The 21,539-nt window shown below is 40.8% G+C and overlaps 1 protein-coding gene and 1 long non-coding RNA gene across 2 annotated transcripts; both read right to left on the bottom strand.

Moving 5' to 3' along the window:
• Window positions 1-5,524: 5,524 nt before the first annotated feature.
• On the bottom strand, window positions 5,525-20,221 carry LOC308322759 (HLA class II histocompatibility antigen gamma chain-like). Its single transcript, XM_080774174.1, has 7 exons — window positions 20,084-20,221; window positions 19,402-19,574; window positions 18,038-18,120; window positions 17,804-17,863; window positions 17,519-17,635; window positions 17,175-17,274; window positions 5,525-5,678 (listed from the first exon to the last, which is right to left on the bottom strand). The coding sequence occupies exons 1-7, from the start codon at window positions 20,176-20,178 to the stop codon at window positions 5,671-5,673; spliced, it is 636 nt and encodes a 211-aa protein (XP_080630300.1). The 5' UTR covers window positions 20,179-20,221; the 3' UTR covers window positions 5,525-5,670.
• Window positions 7,959-10,527, bottom strand: LOC308322635. The gene is made up of 4 exons (XR_013964735.1): window positions 10,442-10,527; window positions 10,123-10,219; window positions 9,596-9,682; window positions 7,959-8,431 (listed from the first exon to the last, which is right to left on the bottom strand). It is a non-coding gene; the product is annotated as an uncharacterized lncRNA (long non-coding RNA).
• Window positions 20,222-21,539: the final 1,318 nt, after the last annotated feature.

The following is a 21,539-nucleotide window of genomic DNA, read 5'->3' as shown; positions in this document are numbered from 1 at the left end:
GAGCAGGGCAAATGTTCTTACACACCATCCAAGGACCGGGTGGCACACAGGCTTCAGAGCTTGTCTCCCTGAGTTCAGGACATCCACAGCGGTGTTATCGGGGTAGAACTACAGACACAGCAACAGACAGCAGGACATTAGGATGATATAATATGAACAGAACAGAAGCTATAGTAACAACAGGATCGACATACCTGAACACAAGACACGGTGCTCAACAATTCTCCTTTCACCACAGATGATATATGACCGAACAAACTTGTCAAAACCTAAGACAAAGTTGCCACCTGTTAGTAGTATTTAGTACTAGTAGAGTAATATAACGGTCAATAGAAGCTGCTGGTGAGACTGCAGTTTGAGGTTTGTTGTATCCCACCTGTTTGATGATATCGTGGTCTATTTGGAGGCCGTTTTTCCATGTCCTGGGATTCCCACCAATCAACAGTGTTCCATTGTAACCGTTGGAAATGGTCTCAATGAGGGTCTGGAGGAACCCAGTGTGAATCGTCTGTGGATTTAGATTCAAAGTCAAGACATATTTCTTTTTTAAATATAGCCTTACATTGTAGCTACACAGCCCTACCTGTGTGTTGTCTTCTAGAGTTATAACTTGATCAAACGAGAAAGATCTTCTTTCCTAGTTAAAAAAACACACCATTAGATCCATGCAGTGTCTAATAGAGACAGACTGCATTAATTTTGAGGTGATATACCAGACAGTTAAACTGATATTGTACCACTACCTCTTCATTTCCAGATTTGTAGTCCAGACTCTTTCCGTCTTCACCAACAATGAGACAATTTGCACCCTCTGTGTCTGTTTTAACAAGATAAAGACACGGTCGGTATACTCTCTGGAGATGAACATAAACCAGCACTTCAAGTAATTTACATTGACATTTGGCCCCTTTCTTTACCTGGGATTAGCACAACCCCCACTGTAACTCTGTGATCTCCTTCAGATATGCTCTGCACAGGTGAAAATCAAGTCATATGGAAGAAGAAAATCAAGTCATATGGAAGAAATAGGCGTTATATGCAACAAGAAAAACTCTACAAAACACAATGGCTTTGCAGGAGACTGGTTTCTTAAAATCCATATGCAAACCGTTACAATTGTACATTTGGTATAGTGCTTACTACTAACGTCGCATCCCTCTTTAACAGGAGGAGATATGTTTAACGTGTTCATGTGAAAAAATAGCTAGTTGGGATCTGCTTAAATTGATCAGAGTTGTGTTTATCATATATTTGCATGTCTGCAGTTATAAATTGATCAATAGAAAGAACCTGTAAAAAGCTTGAAATGACTAGTACACTTCACCTTGAGAGAATAATTATTATTCTTTACAGACAATTTGAAAAGGTTTGGCTGCCCCTCCTCCGTTACGTGAATAGAATCACCTAATGGACAGGATACCATTGATGTGGTTGACTACAGTCAATGTGGATGATGTGGTTGACTACAGTCAATGTGGATGATGTGGTTGACTGTACTGTCATCATCATCTCAAGTGTTGTTGTTTCCCATGACAGCATTTCATCTTTCTACTTTATTTTATGCAGTGTCACTGAGCAGTAATGGGTGGGAGGGATTGAGGCTTTCTTTATGTCTGTCTTATTTGTTCCGCCCTTTTGCTTTCATAAAATAAAAAAATAAATGTATGCTGTACCGACAGACAGACAGACAGCTTTTTCTTAATTAAAAACATGCCACATTAGCCATGAATGCATAAGACTGAATTGATTTGAGGTGTTGAATAACATGCAGCTTAACTGACATTGTACCTCTTCCTTTCCAGATTTGTCATCCACACTCTTTCTGTCTTCATCGCCAACAATGAGACCATCTGTACCCTCTGTGTCTGTTAACAAGACAGTACTCTCTGGAGATGAACATACATGCCAGAAGTTAGAAACCAGCACTTCAAATGATTTACTTTAACATTTGGTCCCTTCTTTACCTGGGATTAGTTCAACCTCCACTGTAACTCTCTGGTCTCCATCAGATATGCTCTGCACAGATGAAAACCAAGCCATACGGAAGAAATGTATGTTAAAAAAGCCCTACAAACTATGATGGCTTAATTCGCATGAGACAGTTCCTTCAAAAGTATTACTTAATTCCTCTCATCACAAATAATAATAGGCCTCTATGTTCCCCATTTACGTTGCTGTCGCAGTCGTACATTACTCACACAGTAGAGCCTTACGGTTACCCATCCGAGGAAGAGATATGTTTCCAGTGTTAATTGTGATTGTCATACTGTACCTGCATGTTGTCTAGATTTTTTAACTTCATGAGAATTATACAGGAACATGATTCTTTCCTTATTAGAGACGTACCATATATTAGAGACATGCAACTACTAGATACCAACACTGATGTGATGAATACCAGCTAAACTGATATTTTACCTCTTCCTTTCCAGATTTGTCATCCACTCCCTTTTGGTCTTCTTCGCCAACAACTAAACCATCTGTACCCTCTGTTAACAAGATAAAGACACAGTAATAGAAACACGATAGTAGAAAAGCATGCGATTCGATAATGTTGTTGAATAGCCTACCTCGATAACAATTTGACTCACGATAAGTTAAAAAGATTAAAAAAACAAGATATATTAATTCAATATGTAAAACAAATATCTAGCCTAACAAAAGGTAATATGCATATGCGTCTGAACTTTGACTTTCAGTTGCATTATTGCACATAGCCTACATGCAATAATAATATTAGGCCTTTTGTATTTGGGGAGAAGTATTTCCATGAGGGACTACAGTGGGAAGTACTTGATAATATAATAGTACAGGCATTATATGGGAAAAAAGGGGTTAACCTCCAACTAATTGCAAAAAAAAATAATTGTATCTTACATATGTCCTGAATAACATACAAAAAGTTGCCTGAAATTGTCTGAGGGGAAAGTGTTGAAAATTGCCTGTACAGTATGGCCACCATAGACATCCTATATAAGGCAAATTATTTCAAATTTTCCTTTTGCTTTAAGTAGCATGTGACATGTCAAACTAGGGTGTTTTCATGATGCTGAGTCCATTCCAAGCATTAGTTTTGCATAAAAACACTCCTTGGGCTAATAACGGCCATAGCCGTCATCACAAATGTGATGAGGTCAGCACATTTGTGGCTATGGCCGTTTCAGGCAACTTTTTGTATGTTATTCAGGACATAATTATGTAAGATACAAAATCAGCTGAGTTTGGTTTTTTTGCAATTAGTTTGAGGTCAAATTACATTATTACTGGACTATAAACAGAAAACCTTCAGTTGAGTGGGGCGGGGAGGAGCAGCTCTGTTCAACTTTATTTATACTTTGATGAGTTCGATCTCCACTCCATGGTGCTTTGCAGATGGGATGGCTCAAGTGGCAAATAGACATAATATGCCATTTACTTACCTCGATTAATGCTGTCTCTCGCGATATGTATACCTCGCATGATGATACCTCAATGAACGTACATTTTCAATATGTCTTACAGCCTTATATTACACAGTACTCTCTGGAGATGAACATACATGGACACAGAAACCAGCACTTCAAAGTATTTACTTGCACATGTGGTCCCTTCTTTACCTGGGATTAGTTCACCTCCTTCGGTTACTCTGTCATCTCCTTTAGATACGCTCTGTACAGATGAAAACCAAATACAGAAGTAATTGGTTTTACAAAGGAAGAAAAGCCCTACAACCCACAATGGCTTTCCATTAAACTTCCTTCTCGTAGGCTACAGTATAGCGATATCGTACTTACCGGTGCATCCATCTTAACAGAGGAAGAGCTTTGTGTTGTCCATGAGAACCACTGCTATACAGTAGGCCATTAGGCTCCGCTTACACCGTTCTGAATAATTAATATGTCAGACAGACAGACCACACTTTCACTGGTCTGGCCAGAGAGCGACTGTTTGGAAGAGCAACATGAAGTTCATAACATACTGTACTAGGGCTATTCAAATAGTTCAGGCATACAGTAGGATATTAAAAAATATGAATACAGAGATATTACAAGACATCTGAGAATTGCAAAATGCAGATGAGGCTACAGTACAGAATAACTTGCTAAACACAATGAAACATTACTACAAAATAAAACAGGGAAGGGAACGCAACAAAATAAAAAAACAGACCCGTCTGATGTGAGTGGTGCTGTACTGTACTGTACTGTACTGTACTGTACTGTACTGTACTGCCTCTGTCTGCATCATTTTTTTGCCACTGGCAGATTCGCGTCTGCAGGCCACAGTTGCGAGGCTAACCAGGGTCGTCCATGAAGGAAGATTTTGTGTTCATTTTCTTTTCATCAATGTGTTTATAAGTAGTGTGACACATTGTGAGCTTGTAGATCGGTCCAATATAAAAAGGTATTTTTAGTTACCAACCTTTTAATGAATGTTGTGTTGAATATATGCTCCACAATGATGATGATGGAAACACCTCATGAACTTTGTGCGCTTATGGACTCTTGGCCGCTGTTGCATTGTATCTGTGATGACTTGTTTTCACTCTCATTCAAGTTTATTTTTGTACTGACTTCTGTTAAGTGTCTGGTCTTTGTTGTTCAGTTTTGTTTCACGTTCTGTTTCACTGTCTTTCTTTTTTCTTCTGGGTAAAATGTCAAAGGTTTGAGTATGTCGGTCTTATCATGTCTGTTTAAAAAAAGAAGGTATTTTAGTTTAAGAGCTTCAAAAATAGGAGATCTACGACCTCAAGTCTAAGACCTCAAGTCCAATAACCCCCACTTTCACTTTGAGAACCCTCTAGAAACTAAACACTGGACCTAACAGAGAACCTGCCAGATCAGCTCAAACTCTATCAAGGAAAGAGAAAAGACGTTCACACACAACTAAACCCAGAGTTTTTATAGTGTCTTGAGCTCGTTAGCCAACCTAGTTCATCTGGTCCTCCCCAGGTGATGACACTCAGGCTCGTCAAGGCTTCAGGGAGAGGAATGTGGAGAGGCAGAGAGGGCCAGCCAGGACAGAGAATTAAGAGGATCGAATTAGCCTCGGTAACCAGGATTTTATTTTCATTCGCATTAGGAGGGATTATGTCGGGGGCATCAATATGTGTCCATGTCCAAATGTGTCCATGGAAAATTGCTTTTACATACAGTAACATCATGTTTTGTACGGCTTTCAGCTGTGTTTCGACTGCCCCCCTCCCCCTCATACAACACAAATGTTGTGTCAAACCATGTGACTCCCATTGGAAATGCATTGTGAGCTTGCATCAGTCAATGAGTCTCATGCATCAGCTATACATCAATCTGTTGTGAAGGTGTGAGTCAGGCCTAAGTCTACCACTAAACTAATGTTATGTTTCTGTATTGTTTACAACTAAACTAATGCTATGTTCATGTAGGTGTGTGAACTTTGCCTGTATTGTGTGTTGTGCGATAGAATTCACCTAAAGTCTTCAAAATGGTTCGGCAGCAGCCGTTTATTCACTGGCGATAGGCTGGCGATAAACGAGGAAATACAATACAATCAGGACCTGCAGCGCAGATTTTACATCAAAAGTGCAACTAAACATCAAAACTAAAAGACACATTAGCATTTGTGCAGTGATGGTCACCTCCTTGTATACAATTACGTTACATTTACACACATTGAATATCACTTTTGTCACTCTAAACAGCTGCTCCAAATTTAGTAGTATCAGCCATCACAATGTGTTTACCTGGTGTGTATGTCAGCTCGAAATCATAACGTTGCAGTTTCATCATGAGTCTTTGTATTCGTGGTGACATCTCACTGAGGTTTTTCTTTATGATGGAGATTGTTTGTAATTAACTCTCACCTTCAGTCTGCACATTCCTCTTGTAGGGATGGGCTGTCCATTGTAGGCCTTGAGTGGAATTAGATTAGGACGAACGTGCGGCTTCACTTTCATGTTCCTGATGTGAAGTTAATTTATCATGTTAGCCTTAATTTGCTCCTGTATCCAGTTTGAAAGGAATTTTCGCTCCATGTATGTGCAATGACTCCGTCCACTTGTCTTGCTCCACTCGATTCACCCTTGACCTTTCGGTCTCTTCTGTCACCATGCCCACAAAGAATGTATCACACAAGTCATTTTCCTCTCCTATGTGATGTTCCTGCACTGTGTGTACACGGTCACCTCTGCCGTGTTTACCCTTGGAAAAGCATTGCTTGGAAAAGTGATTTTGGCCTTGACACTTGTGACACATTTTCCCATATGCTGGGCATTGTTTTGGTGCATGGCGTGTACCACATCTTTTACAATGAAAAGTCTCTGATTTATTTCGCTGATTGGACTGCCTCTGTGCTTCTTTGTTGTATGTCTTTCTCGAGATCATGGCGACTGCTGCACCATCCTTTATAGTGTCGCCCGCAAATGTTCTGGCATGCTGTATTGCCAATTCACTGGCATGGCATATTCTCACAGCTGCTTCAAGGGTTAGCTCTGTCTCCCGCAGTAACCTCTCCCTCAATTTTGAATCTTGTATGCCAAACACAAGCTGATCTCGGATCATAGAATCATGCACATCTTTAAAGTTGCATGTTCTTGCTTTTAGCTTTAAATCCGTCAGAAACACATCAAAACTTTCAGCAGGCTGTTGCATTCTGGAGCGATACACATATCTTTCAAAGGTTTCATTTTTCTTTGGTGAACAGTGTTCATCAAACTTCTTGACAACCTCCTCAAACTTATCTTTGTCTTGCGCGTATACAACTCAAGTGTTGTATACTTCCACACAACGACGTCGAGTCTGTGGGGGCTATGGGGCTGTAGCCCCCATGAAGAATTAAATAGCCCCTTTTAGCCCCCATGAAGATTTTCGTGGACATTTTATATTAACATTACAGATTTTCTGGGAATTATTGACCCTCTGTGACTCTGTCGCAAAATTCCATTATATAGAAGGCTATTGTGTGTGTAGTGTGTGTGTGTGTGTGTGTGTTGTTGCTGCTCCCTGGTGATCGGGTAGGTAGGCTATACAGCAACTGGCCTAATCAGCATACGATTGGCTACTATTGGTATGTCTGTAAACCTTGTCCGCTTCCAGTCGCTTTGTAGCAAACAGTAGCGCGCTGGTTTGTTTTGGGAAACAGCAAAACGCAAAATGTATTTTCCAAGGCAAAGATAAAGTAATTCAGAAGAAGAAGCTGTGACTCGGCTGTCAGAACTCAGCACCACCACCAGTGCCCGCACGGTTCACACCACTGCAGCAACACTGACACGTTCAGGGGAGTGACTGCTGTCTCTGTGCCGTCTGTGAAGAGCCATGAGCCGCGACTCCCGGGAGGGGCAGCAACACCGCCGGGTAATCTACACAGATTATAGTGAGACTACACACCGACTCGAGAAAAGACCCATATCGTCGAAAATAGGCTAATCAGTCGTTGTCTGTGTATAGGCTAATTCATTGGTAAAAGTACGCTAAATAACTCATTTTTAGACCATTTGGGAAATGAATAAATCCGCGGCGGCGCGATCTAAGGGTAATGGACACATAACGGACACCCGGGTATAAATGCAATAATTTATTAACAAGAAAATAATGAATATTTACAGATATATGGCATCATGCATAAATTACAATCAACATGAAACATATTACTTTTATTACAATTTTTTTTGACTATGGCGTCTTCTCTCGTGTATCATCAGATGTCCGGCTCCATGCTCGCCTCTCCTTGGAGGCCAGTTGGGTCAAAACAAAGTACACCACATTGTGACAGCTGTAGTGAGTCTCCAGTCCACCTGCCTGCTGGCAATATAGCATGTTTGTGATATGTAGATGTGATTGATATTTTTGTTATATATTTAGTTTGATATGTTTTTTTAAGTCATTCTATAACACAAAGTAATTGAATTTATTTTATGTATTCATTGTATTTTATATATTACTATGTTATTACAAATTTTATGTATAACTATATTACTAATTGTATTTATTTGATGTATTACTATGTTATTACTAATTTTACTTCATGCATTACAAATTGTATTTGTTTTATGTATTACTGTTATTACTAATTTTATTTTTTATGCATTTATTTATTTTATGTATTACTGTTATTACTAATTTTATGCATTACTATATTGATAATTTAATTTATTTTATGTATTATTGTCTATATTACGAATTATATTTATTTTATCCATTACTATGCTATTACTAATTTTATTTTATGTATTACTAATTTTAATTTACTTTTATTTTACTATTTTAATTTACTTTTATTTTACTATAATCTATTTTTTTATCGTTCGTTTTATCCATTTATTTATATTATTATCTAGTTATTTATATTGGTTTATTATTTTATTGTTTAGAGCCCTGATTGATCACATCTACATATCACCACTACCAGTCAGGATCTGAGTGACTCAGAACCCTGGTGACCTCCAGATGGAGCCACACAGGAGACCAGCAACGTCCTAAAGAAAAGAAAGAAATGCCCATTACTACTTTGTTCATAAAACAATATTGATTGAAATATTTATTAACAGTTTGCAGAATTACAGTACATGTCAAGCACAAACTCAATACAAAGACTGTTAACTGTAAGTGGACGACCCAATTAAGCATTACACTTGTTTACAAGAGGGTCCACCATGTTCAATTCATCAAAACATTTAGAGACGTACAAATAAGACACTTAACAGAACAGGAATTCATCATAAAGGAGGTAAAAAGGGAAAATAAACGTATACAGTGAGGGGAAAAAGGGAGTCAAGGGATTCACATGTCTTAATGACTGTTGGTAGGGCGTTCCACATTTTGGTGGCAGAGGAGTGAAAATAATTTAGTCCCTTGTTTGTGCCGAATCTGGGTTGTACATGGTTCGTTGCACTCCCTCTGGTGTTGTGGGTGTGGACTTCGTTAACATAAAGGAAGTATCTAGACAGGTACATGGGTATCTTGGTGGTGTATCGAATCTTGTGGACCAGACCCATTGCAAGATGCTGTACTCTGTCGTCGACCCTAAGCCATTCCAGCCTGTCAAATTGGGCAGGAGTGAGGTAGGTTCGGGGGGTGAGGCCAAGTAGGAGCCTGACCAGTTTGTTTTGGGAGGTCTGGAGCCTAGTTTTAAGGGCCTTTGAGGTGCTGTGGTACCAGGAGGTGCATGCATAGTCAAAGAAACCTTGTACGAGGGCTCCTGTTAAGGTCTTCAAGGTGTTTTTGTTGACCAGTGAGGAGATCCTGTAAAGGAATCTTGTCTGATGGTTGACTTTTTTGATTACGTTGGTGGCCATTTTATCACCGGAAAGATTAGCCTCCAGGATGGAACCTAGGTAGGTAATTTCATCTTTACGTGTGATAACATTGTCACCAACTCTAACCAAGAAGCCATTTGCCTTGCTGAGATTACTATTAGATCCAAAGAGAATGGATTCAGTTTTTCCCAGGTGTAAAGATAGTTTGTTATCAGCGAGCCAGGTGCAGATTCTACCGAGTTCAGAGCTGAGGGCCTTTTCAACCTGCAGTTTGTTCCTGTCCGAGACTAGCAGTGCCGAGTCATCTGCGAACAGGAACAAGTTGCAGTCACAAGCTGATGTCATGTCATGATCATAGTGTGTGTGCGTGTGTTGTATAGTTACCTTGCTGTGATGTAACTCCAAAGGTGATCAGAAATAGTTGCTCCATCGGCTAGAAACGTGCTCTTCACCGGCATGATGATCTTGTTCCTAAAAAAAGTCTATAGTCAACCCTAACTGATTACAGAACATGATATAAAAAAACACAACTAGAAGGATTTAGGCCTGTCACAATTACCTAATCGCCAAGTATTTGAGATACTTTTTTAGAGATTAGTCATAATCGTCTCCATGTTGAAAATGTTCATATATTGTCAAACATTTTAAAGAAATAATGGAAGCAACCGATCTACAAGCTCTAAACGTGTCACTTTGTAATTTTCTTCTCTTTTAGTGTATAAAGTTGTTGAATTATGCCATGTGCAGCTTTTTGTTTACAAAGCCTACAAAAGCCAAAGTTTTATTTAGAATGTTATGTTATGACGCAATTAAATTGTTACTAGTAATTTATTTGAGAAACAATTAAATCGGCCATTATAAAACCTCAAATTCCGACAGGCCTAAACGGGTTCCAGTGATGTCTACCGAACCTTCCAGCTCCATCCGAGCCTCCCAGCGACCCAGAAGTCCTCAGCGGAAACACCCAGGGAAAGCTTCGGATCTCGGGCATCGGCTGAGATCTCCATTCTAACAAAGAACGAAAGACAGACAGACAGACACACACGCACCCCAAATTAGCTTTGCTGTGTGTGTGGGTGTGTGTCCTGTCACAACATACACATGCACTTACAGTAACGTTTAAGAATAGGGATTGACCGATTATCGGCAACGGACGATTATTGGCTTTTTACTATAAAGCCTATAAAAAAGCCCCAACCCTAAAGCGGTTCGTACTGTCGAGTTCCTCACCGAAGCGGTTCGTATATGTTGAGTTCCTCTCCGAAGTCCTCCAGCGTCTACCCAGATCTCCGTCCTCTGTCCTCCCATCCATCCAGGCCCGAAGTCCTCCAGCGTCTACACAGATCTCCGTCCTCTGTCCTCCCATCCATCCAGGCCCAGGTCGGAAGTCCTCCAGCGTCTACCCAGATCTCCGTCCTCTGTCCTCCCATCCATCCATCCAGGCCCAGGTCCGAAGTCCTCCAGCGTCTACCCAGATCTCCGTCCTCTGTCCTCCCATCCATCCAGGCCCAGGTCCGAAGTCCTCCAGCGTCTACCCAGATCTCCGTCCTCCCATCCATCCATGGACAGACCTGCAGATCTCTAGAGGCTCCAGCTGCGTCTGCCATTTCCATCCTGAGAGAGAAAGAAGAAAGCATTAGCTCTACAAGCTCACAACACGTTGCAACGCGGTGTGAGCTTGTAGATCTGCTATTTTTGCTGAACGCTCCCTCAGAATAGGGATGCTGGGGTTGAAGTGGTAGTGTCATTAAGACTTTGATTAGCTTGGAAGGCTGACAGACATTCAACCACAGTGCCACTAGGAGGCATCAACACATGTACAGTCCTCAACATCTTTTGTCATTTTTTATTCAAGTGCTTCTAAAAGCAGATGAGATATTGACTCTCAAACTATTGTGCAGAGTCATTTAGATTTATCATAAAATATTTAAAACATTTGGATGACTGTAGTAAATGATGCCATTCTTCGTGCCATAACAGTACAAAAGCAGTTATCCATCCTCAGAAACAAGAAAGAACTATTCCTACTCACAGCTCATCAGAGTCCTCTGAGGAAGCCCCCGGGGGGGGGGGGGGGGGGGGGGGGGGGGGAGCTTTGGAACGGATCTCTGTCCGGGAACATCAGCTCGTCTATCGATATCTCCATTCTAACAAAGAAAGAAAAGAAAAAAAACACACCAAATTAGCTTTGCTCTGTGTGTGCATGTGTGTGTGTGTGTGTGTGCGTGTACCCTGTCCAGCAGTGGCGTTCCAGCGACGTCTCCCACGATCTCCATCCTAACAAAGAAATAAAGATTGATTAGAGTGACCAAGAGCCAGATATATATATTATATATATAGCCTAGTCCTACATCAAACTTTTATTTATAGAGAAATTTTAAAACAGAAGCTAAACATATCACTTGCAGTAATCAACGTTTAAAGGACCACTTCACCACTTTTCAACCTATCTTCATTATACTAGTCCTCACTAATAATGGCTACCATTTTTTTGGTGTCTCATAGGACTGTGGGCAGTTCAGAAACCCGTCCACCAGTGACATCATCGATAAGGATTCCAAGCTATTAATAACGGCAGGCTTTCTAGTCCTGAAAAGTTGCAATGCAAAAATGGAAGCCATCGTTCTCACGATAGTAAAAATCTAAACATTTTTGTAAATAAATATTGTTTAAAAAGAATCTGCCTAACGCTGATGTCACTGGTGGATGAGTTTCTGAACAGCATAGTCCTCCTATGAGAAGCAGACTGAGTAGGATCTTTTTTTACTATAGAGTTCTTACTGTGCGGTTCCTCACCTGGCAGGCCCAGGTCCGAAGTCCTCCGGCATCTACCCAGATCTCCGGCCTAAGAAAGAAAGACATGTAAAGACAATATTTTGCAGCTTTTGTTGAGCTGCAAATTCAGAACCACTTAAACCCTCTATATATATATATATATTTGATAAAACAGACCTTTAAAGAGAGCATTTGGTATATGCTCCGATTTCACTCTACACAGATTGATTTGCCAAAAATAGCAGATCTACAACAAACATGTTGCAACGCGGTGTGAGCTTGTAGATCTGCTATTTTTGCTGAACGCTCCCCCCCAGAATAGGGATGCTGGGGTTGAAGTGGTTCAAAAGTGTCATTAAGACTTTGATTAGCTTGGAGAGCTGACAGACATTCAACCAGTGCCACTAAGAGGCATCATACTGCCATGCTATACTTCGTGCCATCACAGTACAAAAGCAGATATCCATCCTCAGAAACGAAGAAATATTCCTACTCACAGCTCATCAGAAGTTCGCAGAGGAAACCCCCGGGAGGGAAGCTTTGGAACGGATCTCTGTCCTTCCACGACGTCTACCACGACCCATCCACCCTAAGAAAGAAAGAGCCAGATATACGTACATTGTGTCCTTTCACATCATACACAAAATGTATAGAGAACATTTAAAACAGAAGCCGACCATACCACTCGCAGTAATAGAAAAGTCTAAGTGGTTTCTTACTTTGAGCCGCCTTCAGAGCCCCCCATGCATTCATCCATGAGATGAGAACTGCAGATGTCCACCTGTAGGGGCTCCGGTTGAGCCTCGCAGCATCTGGAATGAAGACATGGTGGTTAATGGTTATAGTCTATGAATGGCTTGCACATCACTCACTTGTTGCTGCTGCCAATAGGAATTTGTGATGTCTGTGTGGCGACAATTGCTGTGTGTCTGTTTTTTTTATAATACATACAATTTATATAGCACTTTTCAAGGTACGCAAAGTTGCTTCACAAAACAGTAAAAACAAATTTATTTGAAAATAAACTAGATTAAAAAGGTTCAAAACTAGAATTTTTTGGCATGTTTGTGAAGCTTTTCGGTTCCACACCAGTAACTGCTGTTCAACACTAACAGCTACATCCATGACCTCCCTGCAACAACATCAATGAAGTATGGCTATGCAGACGACCCGAGTACTGTGTCCCAGTCTGGAGCCGTAGCTCTCATGTCAAGAAGCTGGATGCTGCCCTCAACACCGGATGGGCCACCCCAAACAAACTGCCTGCCTGTTCTCGCTGGAATCTCTCCAACAGAGGTCAGACGAGAAGCAGCCCCGCTGGCCCTCACCGGGAAGGCACAGCTGAGTGAATCCCAGCCATCTCCTCCACAAGGTCGTCAGAGACACCACAGCACACATGCCTCAAGTCACGGTGTCCTTTGCCACAACACACACACACACACACACACACACACACACCAAGTCACGGCGACCTTTGCCACAGCACACGTGCCTCAAGTCACTGTGCCCCTTTGCCACACAGGCCCAGGAACTGCTCCACACAACACCAGCTGACACCTCCAAGGCATCTTGGGTGAAGGCAAGACAGAGGGACCAGTGGAATACATCGAGGACCCCAAATATGTTCTTTGCCAGCACCTCCCCTGCAAGGAGTAGACAACCCTCAAAGCAGAAGTGGGACATCTCGGACAGTGCCCACTGTGAATGAGAGGATCCACTACAGACTGTGGAACACGTAATGACCATTTGCCCCAAATACCGGCCACCGAATGGTGATCGTGGCTTAGGTGACCTAGACAATGACACATTGTACTGGCTTGCTGCAACAGAGCTGAAGTTCTATGGACATACGGCAGAAGATGTTTAAGAAACGTATTTTTTGTAATTTCTTCATTTTTTCGGCAAACCTTTGTGGCATTTAATTTATGGAACATGTGGATGTTTCTTTATTTATTGGTGAAGTTTTAGTGCCACTTGTGGCATTCTTTGAAATGTATTGACACGTTTGATATATGTTTTTGTTAGGGATGTCCGATATTATCGGCCGATAAAGGCATTCAAAATTAATAACCCTAACCATTCATTTTACTTTATTTATTCTATTACATTAAAAACATCTACAAGCTCACAATACAATGAGACACATGTGAGCTTGTGAGAGATTAGATCATTTTAGATGAGACATTTTGCATAATGAGTAATTATTAATAATTACTTTTAGTTACTTATATAGTATTTCTATATTGCAGTATTGCCTACTTTTATTTAAGTAAGAAGTTTGAGTTATGTTTCCACCACTGGAAAAAGCCTGCATATAATATATATATATATGGGTATCTGTTGATATCGGCAATTAGGAGTTGGACAATATCCAACACGGACTGTCGGACATCCCTTGATTTGTGTGATTTTGTGGCATTTTGTGAACAACCAAAGAGCACACCCAGTATGTATCACAAGGCTATTTCCACCAGTCAGGTGTACTTATATCTACATCTCATAAGCGGCCATGAACTAAACACTACAGATATCACAATTTGACTTTGGCAGCAGCAAGAAACGACTGATATGCAAAGATCTTCAGCCATGCTTCTCTCTATACAAACACTCATAATGTCCACATGGACATCTTAGCTGTCAGGATGGGGTGGTTCACACAGGAGACCAGGTTCAGTGTTCCAGCAGCATCTATGGTCATCTCCATCTACATCTAGAAAGAAAGACATCAGAAGCTGACCATATCACTCACAGTAATAGAAACATTTTAAAAGGATCTCTGGCTAATAAGACAAATATTCCTTAACATTATACTTGCCATCTATAACTAAAATATAAACCAGTTAAATATTTTATTTCTTTCATATAATCTTTTACTACATAGAAACTGTTCCCGTCGCAGGTTATGATGTCCATGTGTGGTCCAGCGCTATGGAATGCACTTGCTAATAAAAAGTACTTAAAATATTGCTTTGATGCTTATATCAATTAACCTGTTTTTGTATTAGTAAACACACGGACAGGCCTCTTTCATACTGGAGTAGCCTAATTCATCCGCTTCATTTACAGACATCAGTAAAACGTGACGTGACGTCCGTATTTAGAATACAACAGCAGTGCTTATTTTCCAGATCCAAACTTAGCGTTGCACAAAGCTTGCTTAAAAGCGACATCAATTCATTCCAATCCACATTAAATGTCGCGCTCTGCGCGTTCATTCATCCGTATGGTATAGCTCATTTCATTAGCTTCAACTTGTAGGGCCAATATGCCTTTCTTTCTTTTATCACCAGAGATATACGGTTTAACAACGTGTTCACACTTTGGGACTTGGGCGTCTTGTTGTTTACTCACTTGTAGTTGTTTGCCGATGGTGATTGATGACAGCAACAGGTTGATATTATGGCAGGAGTTTGTGTTGTGTGTGTAGCGAACCAGGCTGGACAAAGAGGTTGAAGGCCGACTGATGATGTGAAGTTTCTTTAATGGATCAACGTGAAAACTAAAAACAAGACACAAACATATAATCAATACAGGCAGACATATCCAATAATGTGAGGCATTCATATAAACAAATAAGTTTACAAATAACCAATAAAAGTTTCATATCAAACCATAATACCATATAAACAAACCAATAAAACAAGATCTCACAACAATATGACACAAACCAATAACCATAAAAATGACATTCACCTTGTTCCCTCTCCAGCTAGGTGCCAACTTGTTAACGGGTGTCCCAATACCATGATGTCACTCAACCATGTAATTCTTCAGGAAAGTCACTAAAACCAATAAATCATATAATTAAAATCCAGCAGTTCCATTTCCATTCCATTTGTTATTTTGTTGGTCTGCACTCACTTGATCTGTTTGGTGTTCCATTTCATCCTGTTGGTTTAGGCTTGGCTTTCAAAGATCATGGTGGAGCACATGAGGAACAAACATTTTCTCCCTGACTGATGCATGCTGGGCTTTCTTTATCAGACAGTATGACTCTGGTGAGTGAGCAAGCTTCCTGTTTGCCCACATAGCCTTTCAAAATAAGAGCTTTTCCTCCATTTCCATTCCGGGGTCTGTTACAGTGTCAAGTTATTCGGGATTTTCTTCAGAAACCTTTTTTGCCCAAACTTGAAAAACGGCTTAGCCGACAGGGGGTACTGTGGTCAACTCAAAAAGACAACTTCTTTCCTCTCGTTTGTTTTTACTTGAGATTAGTTGGTACAGTACAGGTAAGTACAGTAGGTATAGTTGTATTAGGTATTAGCTTGAAAACCTTAAACAGAGAAAAAGACAAAAAACAAATACAAGCTGTCATTAACTATGTAAGGTGAAAGGTCATACTTAAACAAAAACAATAACTGAAATTCACTCATGTCACTCGAATAACCATGGTTGCATCAGTAACCTGCAGCACTGAATCACTAGTCACTTCAGTAATCTAAATAAACAGTTTGTTTTAACTCATATTTCTTCCACAATTCAATTCAAGAGCATCAATTCGACTAAGCAAGCCTATATGCAACTCAAACTTATAGTTAATTATAGCAGTTAAATTTGGCCTAGCAGCACAAAAACATAAAAAACTTTTATAACAAATTTAAGCAATGAAATAAACTGCAATGCAGTAACAATTAACGCACCAGTGGCATTCCCCTTGATGGCTTGAGGTTTCGGTCTTCCCAGCTCCAATGTTTGCAGTTCAGTTCATGAAAAGTCTTTCAGTTTGTTCTGCTTCTCTCCATGCTGTGTTCTCCACTGCTGCTGCTCTCATACTGGACAAACACTTCCTGTTTTCAGTGCCTCGCCCCAATCAGTGATTGTCACCAGGTGCTGACTACTCATGATCAGTGATTGACACCAATGATTGATGCCAATTAGGGGTTTTGACAGCACATACAGTGTGAGTGTAATGGTTTCAAAATAAACGGGGCAAACAAAACAAGAACAGGCTCCAGACATAAACTAAATAATGGTCTAAAAAAAACAGACGAGCGCAGGGTTCGCAGGGGGCTGTTGATATGATTCTTTATTTGAACTGATAGGGTTGGGTAGCAATAGCATACAGGTCATACATCCTATTCTATGAACTGGAAATGTTTGTAGGTGTGGTCATGATATAGGTGTGGCACAGTCACCATCATTGCCATCTAGTGGCTGTTATAAATCTATCACATATCAACACTGTAGTCATCCATGATTATGAGGTCACGTTTTGGAGGAGCAGGGGGAGCAGGGGCCTGCTGGGCCATCTGGAAGATCAGCCAGTGGCGCATCCAGGATTCAAAGCCCTGTGGAAAACAATATGTTTAGATAAACATTATACACACATAATAAGAACATACAGTATAGGCCACAGGTTGTGCATGCATGTGTGCGCCGTGCACGCATGTGTGTGTGTGTGTGTGTGTGTGTGTGTGTGTGTGTGTGTGTGTGTGTGTGTGTGTGTGTGTGTGTGTGTGTGTGTGTGTGCATGCGTGCGTGTGTGTTTGCGCACGTGCATGCATGTATGTAATACGTATACATGTGCATTACCTTCCACTCAATGTCCTCCATCTGTTCCTTCAGGCTCTGCAGGTTGGCCAGGAATGTCTCATTGAACTGGGGCAGGTTGGCCAGGAATGTCTCATTGAACTGGGGCAGCTGAGAATTCTGATGAGGAACACACAAACACAAGTCGTGCTAATCTACTACTGTATAAAGAACACAAACACTAACACAAGTCGTGCTAATCTACTGCCGTATAACAGAAGAACACAGAAGAACACAGACAAATCTATTATGTAGCCGAGGAGAAGACTTGCTGCAGTGCTTAATTACCTGCAAGAAATTCTTCACCTGCTCCTCCACGCTGACGGTTGCAGCAGTGTCCTCCAGTTTCTGGTGGCATATAAATAGAAAATAATTATGAATGTTACCGGTTCAGTTCTTTTTTTCCCCGCCCAATATTGAAACAGTTCAGTGTTTCCACTGAAAATGAATTGGTTCAGAACCCTAACAGACACCAGTTGGTTCGGAAGCAAAAAACAAACAAACAGTGTGATTAAAGTATACCGGCTTGGTGTTGGCTGCATCCTCCTTAGTGAAGTCCATCAACAGAGGCAGGCTGTCCATCATAGGCATACGCATCTGGACAGCTGGCACCGACAAATGGGAGTAAATCAACAGATTAATCAGGGAATTTGACACTGGAGATAGATATACTGTAGGCATGCCAATGTGCCAATACAATCAACTTGACCTTTTCTGGACCACAAGTCTGACACACTCGGTAAATGTAATGTATGATGGCAAATTGGCAATGATGACAAAATGTCTATTTACTACTCCTGGAGATCAGACTGGAATGTAGCACAGTGACTTACAGGTTCACTATTCCGTGGCATTCAGTCAGTCCTACTGAAACCTATCCCACCATGTCAAACTAATATAGATTAGAGAACTATAAGACACCAGGACACTCCATGGCAGGATAGAAAACCACCACCACAGCTACTGATGTCCAGGGTTCTTATACAAACTCATTATCATTAAAAAGTTTCTATTACTATTTAAATCCATTTTTACTTCAACCCCTGCAGTGAGCATACCAATCAAGTACAATTCCTTGTACGTAGGCCTACTGCAGGAGCCGGCAACCTTTTTCATTATGATTATGAAGTGCCATAAGTTTAATTATGACATCACATATATATTTCCATCTGATTGTCCATACACATAGCAACCTTTATTTTCTTCTTCTTCCTTACTTTATTTCATTCGACTCAGAGTGAGAATAAAATGAATGTAAGTTTGAATTAATGCATTAATTAAATTATAGACTTTTTTAAAATTTTAAGTCTTATGCACACCTGATATGCTCTGAGACGGGTGTGTATGCAGGGCTCAATGTATTCAGAAATAAAGTGCACAAAGACCACACCGTCTGCACTTGCAATACGGACACTTTATTTAGGCAAATGCCTGAAGAAGGCCTTTGACCGAAACGTTGCCTAAATAGTCTTTGTGCACTTTTTCTAAATATTTAATTTGAAAAGAAAAATCCTATCCTTATGCCAGTGTCCAGTGATCACCCTCTGCTGTGCCAACGTTGGCACCCGTGCCTAAGGTTGCCGACCTCTGGCCTACTGTATGCGTAAACATGCTCATACTCATGACTGGGAATGTTGCAGAACTGGTCTGACAGAAATAGTCAGACCATTTCCAGTCCGTTCCCTCATTTCTTCATTCAACATTCAGTCTCGATGTATTTGCATTTGCAATATAGTATCTCTTGAGTCCTGAAGATATAGTATAGCATTCATACTACTATTATTTACAAATAAAGTTAGTATCATTAATATTAGGCTATTCCTTGTGGTCTGCATATAAGCCCGGCCCCTATGCAATTATTACATTATTATTATTTATGTCCTTACTCCGGGTCTGGGTGTTCTTCAGCTCTCTGCGCATGTCCTCACTGTCGCTCTGCAGTGAATGGATCTGCTGGTTCTGGTCAAAGAGCAGGTAGGCAGTGAACACCTGGCTGGCCACTAGCAGACAGCCCAGAGTGGTCAGCCCTGCTATCTTGAACGCGCGTCTGTTGGAAACCCTATAGTGGCAGTGGCACAGAGGGAAAGTGGGGAGTGGATGTTATGTACCATTAAATATGATTGATAATCATGAAGCCCTTTACCGCTCATTGAATAAAAGAAGGCTTGATGTTCTTGCAGTTGCCCACAATATCTCACATTACAGAAACTAGAGTGGTGCCCGTACTTGGAACACTGCAAGTTGGAAATGAATGCCCCACCCATGCAGTTATATGGAGTTCTTTATCAGGCATGCCCAAATGTGGGTCAGAATGAAGAAGAAGAACAGGCCAGCTCCATATATGCATGGAGATATAGGGGTGATCTATTCTGGTCCAGATCCCGGGCAGAGGCTTTTGTGCTGGTTCTGGACAACCAGAACCAGCCGTGTTTTTCGGTGGGGCGAACGGTTCTCGAGTTACAGACATATGTACGTACAGTAAAAGTGTCCTGTGAGTTCATAATGGGCTGAGCTACCTTGGTAGCATGACACTTCAATCAATCAATCAATCAATCAATCATATCTCACCCTCTGGTTGTTTCTGAGGGGCCAAGGGCCCCGTACTCCGTACTGCCTGCCACGCTCCCATTGACCAGTGGAGCATTCTCCTCAGAAGTCGCCATTCGTTGAATATAAACACCTCCTGATGTGTATGGAAGGAGTGTGTAGTGTAGAGTGAAGTGAAGTGAAAGGTGCAAAGTCCTGGAAAGTCCCCGAGACGGAGATGATGTGGGCTGAGTTGAAAAGGAGTGCCAGGGCTGTCATTGGCTGACTGGAGCAGCATTGTCTTGTTGTTCCCCTTTAGAGTATTTGCCGTAAAGTATTTCCCCAAATATGGAGTTCCACGTGGAAGCTGTGCTGTTATTAGACCCAGTCTTGTTTATGAAGTCTTATATCATATGATGTGTGGTCAAAACATTTTTTTTTTTCAAACTTTTGTTATGTCCCTAATATTGGTGGTCTCTAGGCCTCTAAGGCACCCCTGTAAATCACCTTTTCATCGGGTTAGGCACCCCTGAATTACATTGTTACTTTCAGTGGTTATATTTACTGTAATTTTGAGGTATTTGTACTTTACTTGAGTAGCCTATTTCAAAAACTTTGACATCTATTCCACTACCTCGCAGAGGCAAATATAGTAGGCTATACTTTTACTCCACTACATTTATTTGAAAACTTTAGTTACTTACTAGTGACAAGCTCACAACGCACCGCAAAGTGATGCGTTGTGAACTTGTAGATCTGCTATTTTGGCTAAATGTAGATTGAAAAAGAACAAACGAAGTACAGTACAACTCGGGTCAATTTTATTAAAGGGTTAGTTCAGATTTTTGGACTTAAAGCTGTAGGAAATACTTACCATTACTTTAGTGGTTGCAAAGGTATTTATTGATTCTCTGATTCCAGTGGTGGGAGTTCTGGTCTGGTTTTGGTGAATATTAAGTCCATATACGTGTCGTGTATATTAAGTTCCAGTCATTTGGTGGGGGGCACTGGGGGCCACGCTGCCACGCATAAAAAATAAATGTATCCACAAAACTATAGAGTCATTTGTATTTACTTGCGCAAGCAGAGCGTGCAAGTAATGTTGTTTGTCCGGTGCTCCGATATGTATGTCTGTGGCTGCGTATGACCTAATGATTAATTTGTGCTTGATATGGCATTGGTTTCAGATTACATACATGTATACATAGGGGCATTACCTTTAATCCACCCGACACTGAAACATATCATTATTACGTCACCATCGAGAGCCAGTTATACCCTGCCAACCACAGTATACTGCTAGCTAATCAACTTACAAATTAAATATAGATAGAGGTATTTCCTTTAATCCGCCCGACATCTTTATTACGTCACCATTGTGAGCCAGTTATACCTGGCACTGGTAGGCCTACATATCTTATATAATGATTCATTTATGCTTGATATGGCATTGGTTTCAAGTCGACAGCACTCTGCTTGTGTGCAACACGAAAGTAGG

The sequence above is a fragment of the Protomyctophum bolini genome, assembly GCF_963924005.1.
Source record: "Protomyctophum bolini genome assembly, chromosome: 10".
Taxonomy (NCBI): Eukaryota; Metazoa; Chordata; class Actinopteri; order Myctophiformes; family Myctophidae; genus Protomyctophum; species Protomyctophum bolini.
This window is presented reverse-complemented; position numbering and strand designations above follow the sequence as displayed.

Coding starts and splice junctions, on each gene's coding strand:
- LOC308322759 (XM_080774174.1), bottom strand. CDS start 20,178: ATGGCGACTTCTGAGGAGAATGCTCCACTGGTCAATGGGAGCGTGGCA. Junction 19,575..20,083: donor CCCTCAGAAACAACCAGAGG/GTGAGATATGAT, acceptor CTGCCACTATAG/GGTTTCCAACAGACGCGCGT. Junction 18,121..19,401: donor GAAGAACACCCAGACCCGGA/GTAAGGACATAA, acceptor TGTCGGTGCCAG/CTGTCCAGATGCGTATGCCT.